At 41.4% G+C, this 13,658-nt stretch overlaps 1 protein-coding gene across 1 annotated transcript in view; it reads left to right on the plus strand.

The window, feature by feature from the left end:
• PICK1 (protein interacting with PRKCA 1) overlaps positions 1–13,658 on the plus strand; it is a 168,843-nt gene that overhangs the window by 135,285 nt on the left and 19,900 nt on the right. The window contains exon 9 of the mRNA XM_069737099.1: positions 4,132–4,265. Within this exon, the coding sequence (XP_069593200.1) occupies positions 4,132–4,265 (134 nt within the window). The remainder of the gene's footprint in view (positions 1–4,131; positions 4,266–13,658) is intronic.

Raw genomic sequence — 13,658 nt, forward strand, 5'->3', positions numbered from 1 at the left:
AATGAAGTTTAGGATCACAGTGAGGAGCCATTTTCTTGGTGACTGCCAGTGATACTGACAAATCCAGTGTCACCGAGGACGGATGGCAGCACCGATTCTGTTAATGCTGCTTACTGTATCATAAGTTGCGGTTAGATACATGGAGTGTATCACATGCGCATTATACTATATGGAGGCCAATGGGGAGTGCATTATACTATATGGAGGCCTATAGGGAGTGAATTATACTGTATGGAGGCCTATGGAGAGTGCACTATACTGTATGGAGGCCTATGGGGGTGCATTATACTGTATGGAGGCCTATGGGGAGTGCATTATACTGTATGGAAGCCTATGTGGAGTGCATTATACTATATGGAGGCCTACGGGGAGTGTATTATACTGTATGTAGGCCTATGGGGAGTATACTGTATAATGGCCCCGTATAGTGCACCACAGTATAATGACCCCGTACAGTGCACCACAGTATAATGGCCCAGTATAGTGCACCACAGTGTAATGGCCCCGTATAGTGATCCACAGTATAATGGACCTGTATATTGCCCCACAGTATAATGGCATCAAGTAGTGCTCCACATTACTGCTTCACAGTATAATAGCCCCATATAGTGCCCCACAGTATAATTGGCCACCATATTCCCCCGCAATATAATGGCCCCGTAAAGTGCACCACAGTATAATGGCCCCGTAAAGTGCACCACAGTATAATGGCCCCGTATAGTGCACCACAGTATAATGGCATCAAATAGTGCTCCACATGCACCACAGTATAATGGCGTTAAATAATGCTCTACAGTAGTGCCCCACAGTATAATGGCCTCATATAGTGCACCACAGTATTATGGTGTCAACTAGTGCTTCACAGGCAACACAGTATAATGGCATCAAATTGTGCTCCACAGTAGTGCCCCACTGTTTAATGGCCCCATATAGTGCCCCACAGTATAATGCCCCCCCCCATCCTGTATGTGGCCCCCACATATTCAATGCAAGGAAAAAAAACAAACGCTTATACTTACCTTCCATGCGCTTCTACGCAGCACTGTGTCTTCTGTGTTCTCTGAACAGGCTGTGATCGTTGCTCCCCACAGCCGCAGATACTTTATCTCTCCTCGGACCATCTTCCCCGGCAGCTTCTGTCATGGCAAAGATGGACAAAATCTCCTCCCACACCTCCTCCCAAACATGGACAAAATCTCCTCCCACACCTGTGGCCTCGACAGCCCAGGTGACAGCTAAGAGGCAGGAGGAGCGGCCTCAATACAAGAGATGCGTCTGACCTCATATTTTTGTGTCCAGGGGCTGCTGTAAGTGAGATGTGTAACTGTCTAGCCCAGACAGTTACACACCCCAAAATGAAAATGTCAGCCCTCAGTGGTTCAAGTAAAAATTAATACATAGAAAACTAATAAAGATATAGGTTTAATTTTGTATAAAAAATAATTGATTATATAATCAACTAGATGGTGTCCCGATTCTAACGCATTGGGTATTCTAGAATATGTATAGTAGTATATAGCACAGCCCACGTAGTATATAGCACAGCCCACGTAGTATATAAGACAGCCCACGTAGTATATAAGACAGCCTACGTAGTATATAAGACAGCCCACGTAGTATATAACACAACCACGTAGTATATAGCACAGCCACGTAGTATATTGCACAGCCACGTAGTATATAACACAGCTACATAGTATATAGCACAGCCCAGGCAGTATACAACACAGCCCACGTAGTATATAACACAGCCCACGTAGTATATAACACAGCCCACTTAGTATATAACACAGCCCACTTAGTATATAACACAGCCACGTAGTATATAACACAGCCCACGTAGTATATAACACAGCCACGAAGTATATAGCACAGCCACGTAGTATATTGCACAACCCACGTAGTATATCACAGCCATGTAGTATATAGCACAGAGACGTAGTATATAACACAGGCCACGCAGTATATAACACATAGTATATAGCAATGTGGGCACCATATCCCTGTTAACAAAAAAAAGAATTAAAATAAAAAATAGTTATATACTCACCTTCCGGCGGCCCCCCGGATACAGCCCAGGCATTTAGCGATGCTCCTCGCGACGCTCCAGTCCCAAGAATGCATTGCGGCAATAACACGTGATGATGTAGTGGTCTCGCGAGACCGCTCCGTCATCTCCGATCATTGCCGCGATGCATTCTTGGGACCGGAGCGTTGTGAGGAGCGGGGAAGGTGAGAATATAATGATTTTTAATTTTTTTAAAATTATTTTTAACATTAGATCCTTTTACTATTGATGTTGCATAGGTAGCATCAATAGTAAAAAGTTGGTCACACAGGGTTAATAGCAGCGTTAACGGACTACGTTACACCGCGTTATGCCGCGGTGTAACGCAGTCAATTTAACGGACTGCTAAAATGCTATGGGGGCACTGACTGGAGGGGAGTAGTGAGGGGGCACTGACTGGAAGGGTGTAGGGAAGGGCGAATTTGCGGCCGGACTGTGCCCGTCGCTGATTGGTCGTGGCCGGCCGGCCGCGACCAATCAGCGAAGCGGGATTTCCGTGACAGACAAACGGAAGGAAGTGACCCTTAGACGATTATATAGATAGATAATTATTAATACAAAAGTAACAATCGCAGCACCTTTCCTTTAACACTATAAGTCCAGGAAATTTCGAGCTCCAAAGGTTCCAAAGGTAGAAATGTTAAATGACCCCTTTCTGGGACTTCTAGTGTTAAAAAGAACCTGTCAGGTCCCTCATGCCCTCTAACCCAGTATCATTCACTTATGTATCAATAAATTCCCTGCTTAACCATCCCTGTATAATGTTTTTTTGGTAAAAATGAGGTTTAAAAATGCTTTTATATTGTCTGTTTCCTAAGCTAATTAGGGCTTTGGCTAGTTGATGGGGAGTTAGTTACCCCAGACTAGTCAGCCCTCTCTCCATGTTATCACGCAGGTGTTCAGAAGCCGTCTTTTGAAGTTGCAGTCATGCACACTGTGCCTCTGAAACCGGGAAACGTACACATGGCTGCACAGGTGCAGTGACACTGCCGAAATGTGCGGCGCTTTTGCAAGACTTGCAGAAGGCTACTCCTGCATGTTATGTTGTCATGCTCACAGGGACGTGATAACATGGAGAGAGGCCGACTAGTCTGGGGAAGCTACGCCCCATCAACAAAGCCATAATTAGAATAGGAAATGGAGACCGCATAATGTTTTTTATAAACCTAATTTTTACTGAAAATCAATAAAAACTTAAACTACTGTTCTGCCTCTATTTCTCTTGTGAACCATGTTCTAACCACCCCCCAAGGCAGTCTGGGTGAGCTAGCGGAGAATGCAGGGACTGGTCACCGCTGCGGCAGCACCCATGTGATTATTGGCGGTTTTACTGTCTAACAGTAACACTGAGGCTTTCACCAGGGACATAGGTACATTATGATTCACAAGACCTTCATTCAAGTATTTTAATAACATTATAGGAGTTTTCCAGTCTACACACATTTTCAGCTGTCAGTCATTGATTAGGACCATCCCTCACACCCCTGAGCTAAGCATGGGATGAGCAGAGCATTACATTAATATAAGTTAGGCCTCATTCTGACAGATGTTATTTTTCTCATAGATGAAAAGCACCGATCTGATGAAGCACACTGATGGAAATCGGAAAGAGTTTTGTCAGTGTATCGGTTCTTACCATCAATGTTTAAAAAAAAAAACTAATAAGAACTGATGGAGGTTTCAACTGAGTTTTTCACAGACCCATAGACTTACCCAGTTTAATCCGTGTCTTAGATAAAAAACCGATATGTCTATTTTTTTTTTGGCGAACACTCAGACATGTGAGCAGTCTATAACGTTATAGCACTATAACGAGCACTGTCTCAGATAGAACAAGTATGTGCAAAACCTGACATTGGAAGGAGCTCTGGTACTGAACCCCATCCCGTAAGATGACGTATCTTGTCCTCCTGTATCAGAACATGATGTTGGCAGATCACTCTGCTTGTTCAGTGTGACCGGTTTCCCATAAAGGAAATAGAAGTTGTTTTTTTTTCTCATCTTTGCATTTTCTCAAAAAAAAAATTTATGTTGCTACTTACGTTAAATTTTAATTTTCCCAGCATTTGGAGATGTGTTTTCAGTGATTGGTGTCCGAGAGCCACAGCCTGCGGCCAGTGAAGCCTTTGTAAAATTTGCAGATGCTCATCGAAACATTGAAAAATTTGGGATTGGTCTTTTAAAAACAATTAAACCAGTAAGTAATCTTATTTAGAGTACATAGTTTCATGCTGAATCCTGTGTCCCCGAGCCAGATCTGTAAAGTCGTTGTGTATATACACACTGAATCAGCATATGTCCTGGACTGTTTATGTCTTGTACTATGAGATGCACATTTTAAGAAGATTTCATTCTATAGTCTGGAGGCAACTTTCTTATGAACAAGGAGATGACACAGTGCAGCAGTGCAAAGTAAGAATGCTTTCAAAAATGGAAATGTTAATTCTTCATTGGATTAGTTACCAAAATGTAAAGTGAGTGATCAAAAGAAAAATGTAAATCAAATCAATGTTTGGTGTGACCATCAATTCGTCTAAGTACACAGTTTTTGAAGGAACGCAACATGAAAGTTGTCCCAAACATATTGGAGAACTCTCTGATTCTATTACATGATTAATATGTATCTGCCTGAATTTCTCAGCATTGAGGACAACAAGAAAAGGCAATGTTGAGAACACAGTGGTCGACCAAAAAAACTTATTGCAGCATATGAAAGACCCATCTTACTTCGAAATCAGAAGATGTCCAGCAGTGCCATCATAAACTTGATAGCAACCTGTGGGACCAAGCTACACCCATCTACTGTTCAGAGAAGCTTGGCCAGAATTGTTCCTCATGAAATAACTGAGGCCAAAAACTATATCTTCTGCATGTAAACAAGACCAAGTGACTCAACTATGCACCAAAACATAGCAACTTGGGTGCAGAAATTTGCAGTATGTGCTCTGGACTGAGGAGTCAAAATGTGTAATATTTGGCTGTAACAAAAGGCAGCCGATAAGAATTGTGGAGGTTCCTTGAAAGTTTGGGGCTACATTTCAGCAAATGGAGTTAGGGATTTGGGCAGGGTTAAAGGGGTTTTCCCACAAACATGTCCCCCATGCTGTCCTGCCTGTATACCCTTTTGCATCCTTCCCTGCCCAGGAGCTGTGGTATGATGAGCCCATGCCCCTGCATGGTCACACACAGCCATTACACAGTACACAGCAGGGGCACATTTATAAGATTATCTCAGCACAGGGACGTTTTTTAAACATCTACCGTAATTGTGCAATTCATTATTTCAAGATCTAGTGATTAAAATGTATTGTGTTCATGGGACAACCCCTTCACCACTGAGCCTATTTTCACTTTCCTGACCAGGCCACATTTTAAAATTCTGACAAGTGTCACATTGATGTAACAACTCTGGAACGCTACAATGTATCCCTGTGATTCTAAGATTGCTATTTCGCAACTTCATATTAGTGGTAAATTTAGGCAGATATTTTTGCGTTTATTGTGAAAATATTGTAGTTTTGGCAAAAATGTCACAATTTTCAAACATTTATTTTTTATGCCCTGAAGCCAGATATTTATTAACTATTTTGTGTGATATAACTAACATTTCCCACATATCTGCTTTACATCAGCATCAAATTTTAAACATAATATTTTTTGTTAGGAAGTTAGAAGGGTTAAAAATTAATCAGCAATTTCTCAGTCTTCCACCAAAATTTACAAAATCAATTTTGAACGACATCATGTTTGAGGGGCCTATATGACAAAAAATACCCCAAAGTGACACCATTTTAAACATTACACCCCTCAAAGTGCTCAAAATCACATTCAAGGAGTTTATTAACTCTTCAGGTTCTTCACAGGAATTGAAGCAATGTAGAAGGAAAAAATGAAAATTTTACTATTTACCCCCAAATTTTGCATCTTCACAAGGGTGTCTAGAACATTTTTTTTTGCAATTTCTACGGAGTACACCAATAACCCATATGTCATGGAAACTACTCTTTAACCCCTTAATCCCATATGACGTACTATCCCGCCAAGGTCACCTGGGATTTAATTCCCAGGGACGGGATAGTATATCATAGACGATAAGCAGCGCTCACGGGGGGAGCGCGGCCGATTGCCGCCAGGTGTCAGCTGATTATTACAACTGACATCCGGCACTATGTGCCAGGAGCGGTCACGGACCGCTCCTGGCACATTAACCCCCGAACACTGCGATCAAACATGATCGCAGCATTCCGGCGGCATAGGGAGGCATCACGCAGGGAGGGGGCTCCCTATGTGCTTCCCTAAGACCCTCGGAACAACGCGATGTGATTGCGTTGTTCCGAGCGTCTCCCCCCTGCAGGCCCCGGATCCAAAATGGCCGCGGGGCTCCTTCCAGGTCCTGCAGGAAGGTGGCTTGCAAGTGCCTGCTGAGAGCAGGCGCTGGCAATCCTACTGCACTGCCTGTCGGATCGCTGATCTGACACAGTGCCTAGAAAAGTGGGAAAAAGTAAAAAAGTTTTTAAAAAAATATATATTTACATGTGTAAAAAAAAAAAAAAAAATTCCTAAATATAGAAAAAAAAATATTGTTCCAATAAATACATTTCTTTATCTAAATAAAAAAAATAATAAAAGTTCACATATTTAGTATTGCCGCGTCCGTAACGACCCGACCTATAAAACTGTCCCACTAGTTAACCCCTTCAGTGAACACCGTAAAAAAAAAAGAGGCAAAAAAAACGCTTTATTATCATACCACTGAACAAAAGGTGCACAAACACGCGATCAAAAAGATGGATATAAATACACATGGTACCGCTGAAAACGTCATCTTGTCCCACAAAAAACGAACCTCCATACAGCATCATCAGCAAAAAAATTAAAAAGTTATAGTCCTCAGAATAAAGCGATGCAAAAATAATTATTTTTATATAAAATAGTTTATATACATAAAAAAGATCTAAATGAGGTATCGCTGTAATCGTACTAACCCGAAGAATAAAACTGCTTTATTAATTTTACCAAACGCGGAACGGTATAAATGTCCCCCCCCATCCTTCCCCCCCCCCCCCCCCCCCCCCTTCCCCTAAAAAAGAAAAAAAAGAAATTCATGAATTGCTGGCTTTTGGTCATTCTGCCTCACAAAAATCGCAATAAAAATCGAATTTTATGTGCCCGAAAATGGTACCAATACAAACGTCAACTTGTCCAAAATATGGAAAAGTTATAGCTCTCAAAATGTGGAGATGCAAAAACTATTTTTTGCAATAAAAAGCGTCTTTTAGTGTGACAGCTGCCAATCATAAAAATCTGCTAAAAACCTCGCTATAAATAGTAAATCAAACCCCCCTTCACCACCCCCTTACTTAGGGAAAAATAATAAAATTTTAAAAATGTATTTATTTCCATTTTTCCATTAGGGTTAGGGTTGTGGCTAAAGTTAGGGTTGTGGCTAAAGTTAGGGTTGTGGCTAAAGTTAGGGTTGTGGCTAAAGTTAGGGTTGTGGCTAAAGTTAGGGTTGTGGCTAAAGTTGGGGTTGTGGCTACAGTTGGGGTTGGGGCTACAGTTGGGGTTAGGGCTAAAGTTAGGGTTAGGGTTGGGGCTAAAGTTAGGGCTAGGGTTGGGGCTAAAGTTAGGGTTAGGGTTGGGGCTAAAGTTAGGGCTAGGGTTGGGGCTAAAGTTAGGGTTTGGATTATATTTACTCTTGGGATTAGGGTTAGGTGTGTGTCAGGGTTAGGGGTATGGTTAGGGTTATGGTTGGGATTAGGGTTAGGGGTGTGTTGGTTAGGGACGTGGTTGGGATTCCAGCCAATTCTGCGTTGAAAAAGTAAAACAGTGCTCCTCCCCTTCCGAGCTCTCTGGTGTGCCCAACCAGGGGTTTACCCCAACATATAGGGTATCAGCGTACTCAGGACAAATTGGACAACTTTTGGCTTCCAATTTCTCTTGGTACCCTTGGGAAAATAAAAAAATTGGGAGCTAAAAAATCATTTTTGTGGGAAAAAAATTATTTTTTATTTTCACGGCTCTGCGTTATAAATTGTAGTGAAACACTTGGGGGTTCAAAGTTCTCACAACACATCTAGATAAGTTCCTTGGGGGGGTCTAGTTTCCAATATGGGGTCACTTGTGGGGAGTTTCTACTGTTTAGGTACATCAGGGGCTCTTCAAGTGCAACGTGACATCTGCAGACCAATCCATCTAAGTCTGCATTTCAAACGGCGCTCTTTCCATTCCGAGCTCTGCCGTGGGCCCAAACGGTGGTTCCCACCCACATATGGGGTATCACCGTACTCTCGACAAATTGAACAACACCTTTTGGGGTCCAATTTCTCCTGTTACACTTGGGAAAATACAAAACTGGGGGCTAAAAATTATTTTTGTGGAAAAAAAAGAATTTTTATTTTCACGGCTCTGCGTTATAAACTGTAGTGAAACACTTGGAGGTTCAAAGTTCTCACAACACATCTAGATAAGTTCCTTAAGGGGTCTACTTTCCAAAATGGTGTCACTTGTGGGGTATTTCAATGTTTTGGCCCATCAGGGGCTCTCCAAACGCGACATGGCGTCCTATCTCAATTCCAGTCAATTTTGCATTGAAAAGTCAAACGGTGCTCCTTCCCTTCCGAGCTCTGCCATGCGCCCAAACAGTGGTTTACCCCCACTTTTAGGGTATCAGCGTACTCATGACAAATTGCAAAACAACTTTTGGTGTCCAATTTCTTCTGTTACCCTTGGAAAAATAAAAAATTGGGGGCGAAAATATCATTCTTTGTGAAAAAAAATCTGATTTTTTTATTTTTACAACTCTACATTATAAACTTCAGTGAAGCACTTGGTGGGTAAAAGTGCTCACCACACATCTAGATAAGTTCCTTAGGGGGTCTACTTTCCAAAATGGTGTCATTTGTGGGGGGTTTCAATGTTTAGGCACATTAGGGGCTCTCCAAACGCGACATGGCGTTCTTTCTCAATTCCAGTCAATTTTGCATTGAAAAGTCAAACGGCGCTCCTTCCCTTCTGAGCTCTGCCATGAGCCCAAATGTAAGAGGGTGGTGCTGTTATGGACAGTACGGAACACGCTGTCACTTTAAGAGGCTGCACCCCCTTGTCTGGCGTGATGGAATGTTCTGCTTCTCCCCTGCAATAATCGTTGTAATGAGCTAGTCTCTGCAGAGTGCAGGTGTGGAGCTGGAGCAGCGTGTGTGAGCTGAGGCTGCTGGAGAGAGGACTTTTTGTGCCGATAGCTGAAAGAGAGAAGAACTGTGTCCTGTTATAGCTGCAAGAGAGCCACGAAGATACAGAGAAAAGGGATTTACAGTTTCCAGGAGCATCCCTAGGATCCAGAAGCAAGGATAAGACCACGTTTCACAGAGCTGACAGAAAGCCGTGCGCACCACCGTATTAGACTGCTGGGGGCCCCCTGGGACTGGACCTGATTCTCCAACATCAGCGTGAGTCTGTTCCTGTTTGGTGCACCTGTTAGGGCCTAATGTAGGCTTCAATAGTCAGTACACGTGAGTCGTGTGGCCTGCTTAGTAAAGGACAAGGAGGTTATACGTAGAGTAGCATCATCACTTGTTTATTGTTTACATTTGCTTGTTAGACATATTTTGAGTCTGCAATATTTGGAGCACCGTACTATTTTACGGAAAAGATAAAGTTTATTGCTCTTGTAAATTATCTTTTGCCATTGTATACCCCTGTTTGCAATTTCCTCATTCCCTTCATTCCTTGCCTCCCAATAAATCTACCCTTTGTTGCTGGCACCTCATCCTGTGTACAGTAGTCTTCCTGCACCGTGGTGGTCCCCTGGCCATCGCTTCACAAACAGTGGTTTACCCCCACATATAGGGTATCAGCGTACTCAGGACAAATTGCACAACAACTTTTGGGGTCCAATTTCTCCTGTTACCCTTAGTAAAATAAAACAAATTGTATCAGAAGTAAATTTTTTGTGAAAAAAAGTTAAATGTTCATTTTTTTTTAAAACCTTCCAAAAATTCCTGTGAAATACCTGAAGGGTTAAAAAAAAACCTTCTTGAATATGGTTTTGAGCACCTTGAGGGGTGCAGTTTTTAGAATGGTGTCACACTTGGGTATTTTCTATCATATAGACCCCTCAAAGTTACTTCAAATGTGATGTAGTCCCTAAAAAAATTGTGTTGTAAAAATGAGAAAGTGCTGGTCAAATTTTAACCCTTATTAACTCCCTAACAAAAAAAAATATTGGTTCCAAAATTGTGCTGATGTAAAGTAGACATGTGGGAAATGTTACTTATTAAGTATTTTGTGTGACATATCTCTGTGATTTAAGGGCATAAAAATTCAGTTAGAAAATAGCAAAATTCTCAAAATTTTCACCAAATTTCCGTTTTTTTCACAAATAAGCGCAGGTATTATCAAAGAAATTTTACCACTATCATGAAGTACAATATCTCATGAGGAAAAAATATCAGAATCATCCGGATCCGTTGAAGCGTTCCAGAGTTATAACCTCATAAAGGGACAGTGGTCAGAATTGTAAAAATTGGCCCGGTCATTAACATGCAGACCACCCTTGGGGGTTAAGCATACGACAAAGCTCGGAGGGGAAGTAGTGCCATTTTACTTTTGGAATGCAAAATTGGCTTGAGTAGACAGCGAATGCCATGTTGGATTTGCAGAGCCCCTGGTGTGCCTAAAAAGTGGAAACCCCCCACAAGTGACCCAATTTTAGAAACTATTCCCTGGGTTTATCTACAGGTGAGGTGAGCACCTTGAACCCACAGGTGCTGCATAGAATTTTATAGCGTTGAGCTGTTAAAAGAAAAAATACATTTTTACCGCAAAAATCCTGGTTTTACCCTAATTTCTTTTATTTTCACAAGGGTAACAGGAGAAAATGAACCATACAATTTGTTTTTCAACTTCTCCTGAGTTCAGGGATACCCCATAGTTAGTGTAAAACTATTGTTTGCGCACACGGCATATCTTGGAAGGGAAGGAGCGCCACCTCAATTCTGGAGCTCAATTATGGCTTGAATACATTGAGGATGCCATGTTAGGGTATGTGCACACATTTCGCAGTTCCGCAGCAGTTTCCCATGAGTTTACATTACAATGTAAACCTATGGGAAACAAAAAATGCTGTGCACATGCTGCGGAAAAAAAAGTGTGGAAATGCAGTGGTTTCATTCCGCAGCATGTCACTTCTTTCTGCGAATTCCGCAGCTGTTTTACAGCTGCTCCTTTAGAAAACCGCAGTTGTAAAACCGCAGTGAAATCCGCAGAAAAACTGAGGTAAATCCGTGATAAATCTGCAGCAAAAACGCGGCGTTTTTGCCCTGCAGATTTATCAAATCCGCTGCGGAAAAATCCGCAGTGGACCATTATACGTGTGCACAGAGCCTTACATTTGAAGAGGCCCTGACATGCCAAAATAGCAGAAACCCCATATGCAAACTATGCCTCTCAAGGAATTCATATAGGGGTGTAGTGAGCATTTATGAGACCATTTGAAGAATTGTTTATCATTAGGCTGCATAAGTGGCAAGTTACCATTTTTTCCACTAAAATGTTGCTTTCGCCCCAAATTTTTAATTATCAAAATAGATAATAGGAGAAAATGAACAACATGATTTGTTGCTTAATTTCTCCTCATGTGAGGCACAGTGCAAATCTCAGAAGGGAAGACGTGCGATATTGGAGTTCAGATTTTCCGAGAACAGTATTGAGGGTGCCATGTCACATTGGCAGAGCCCCTGAGGTTCCACAACAGCAGAACTGCCCCATAAGTGACCTCATTTTAATAACTACACCCCCAATTTAATTTTTCTAAGGGTGCAGTGATCATATTGACACCACCTGTGCCTCACAGAATGTTATACCATTGAGTGGTGAAGAAAGAATAATTACGGTACATTTTTACCACTAAAATGTTTTAGCCCCAAGTTTTTAATTTTTATTGGGGCCATTAGGAAAAAATGAACCTCACAATTTGTTGTGTGTGCAATGTCTCCTGAGTGCGCCAATACCCAACAATATTATTGGGAAACCCTTTTCAGGCACAGCGGAAAGCTCAGACGGGAAGGAGTGCCATATTATACTGCAGATTTTGTTGTTATGGTTTTGGGGTTGCCATGACCCACTAGGAATGCCCCTGGAGTTCCAGAAAAGCAGAAACATCCATAATTGAGCCGATTTTACGTATTACATCTCTCAATGAATTCATCTAGGGGTGCAGTGATCATATTGACACCACAGATGGGTCAAACAAATTATACCATTGGGCAGTGAAGACAATAATTATTTTTACCACCAACTTTTTGTTTTAACCCCAGATTTTACATTTTTACACTGGGAAATGGCTATAAAGGGCCCCAAAATGAGCCTTTGTACTACTAGTAACGTGGAAGCCTCTATATTTCCATTGGCAGATGACTGACCTGAGTGGGGACTTGCTTTTTTGTGGATTGAGTTGAGCTTTTATTGGGAACATTTTGTATCACATTTATCCTGCACTCATTGCTGAGTACGCACTTTGTGGTTTCCATCTAAATCTCCGAATTATGTGATTCAAATGGAACCCTCGACATTCACTATGAGGCAGCAGAGTTACTCTGTATTTTATCTGGCCCTCTGTTCAGCATTGTCCTTTTCAGAAGTTCACAAAACTGTGGCTGACTGTGCTTTTATGCACACCTAAAAAGACGGACACTGCCAGATCACAGGTCAAACGGTGTCCACAGTAACTCTAACTGCCTCATTATAGGGAATCTTCCACCCGGGGTTCCGTCTTAATCATGTATTTCAGAGATTAACATGGAATCCCTGGTGTAAGCGCTCATTGTAGAGTTCAGGATAAATGTGAGCCAACTGCGATGTTTGTGAGGCAGAGTGAAGAATTGGTTTTATTTATCTTTAACCCTGTTTCTCGTGCGTTGTAAGTGATTGGATTACTTTATTGTTCTGGTCGGTGCCATATATAATGTATATAATATATAGAGATATACTCTACGAAATTTGTATAGTTTTTTTTATGTTTGGCTGCTGTTACTCAGTAAAAGATGCTTTTTTTCAAAATAAAGTGTTAGCATCCCCATTTTATGAGAGCTACATTTTCTATATTTAGGCCCACAGTAATGTGAGGGCTTTTTTTTTTTGCGGGACGATTTGACGTTTTTATTGGTACCATTTTCGGGCACATGACATTTTTTGATTGTTTTCTATTTCAATTTTTAGGAGGCATACTGAACAAAAACCAGCAACTCAGGAATTTTTTTTTGTTTTTCACGCTGTTCACCATATGGTAAAGTGATAAGGCAGCTTTATTCTTCGGGTCAGTACAACAATTTTTTTATGCTTAGCTAGTTTTACACAATAAAAACAATTTTATAGAAAAAGAATTGTTTTTGCACCACTACATTTTGAGAGATATACTGTATATACTCGAGTATAAGCCGACCCGAGTATAAGCCGCCCCCCTAATTTTGCCACAAAAAACTGGGAAAACTTATTGACTCGAGTATAAGCCTAGGGTGGAAATGCAGCATTTACCGGTGAATTTCAAAAATAAAAATAGATCATTATTTCCCCATAGCTGTGCCATATAGTG

The sequence above is a fragment of the Ranitomeya imitator genome, chromosome 8 (assembly GCF_032444005.1).
Source record: "Ranitomeya imitator isolate aRanImi1 chromosome 8, aRanImi1.pri, whole genome shotgun sequence".
NCBI lineage: Eukaryota > Metazoa > Chordata > Amphibia > Anura > Dendrobatidae > Ranitomeya > Ranitomeya imitator.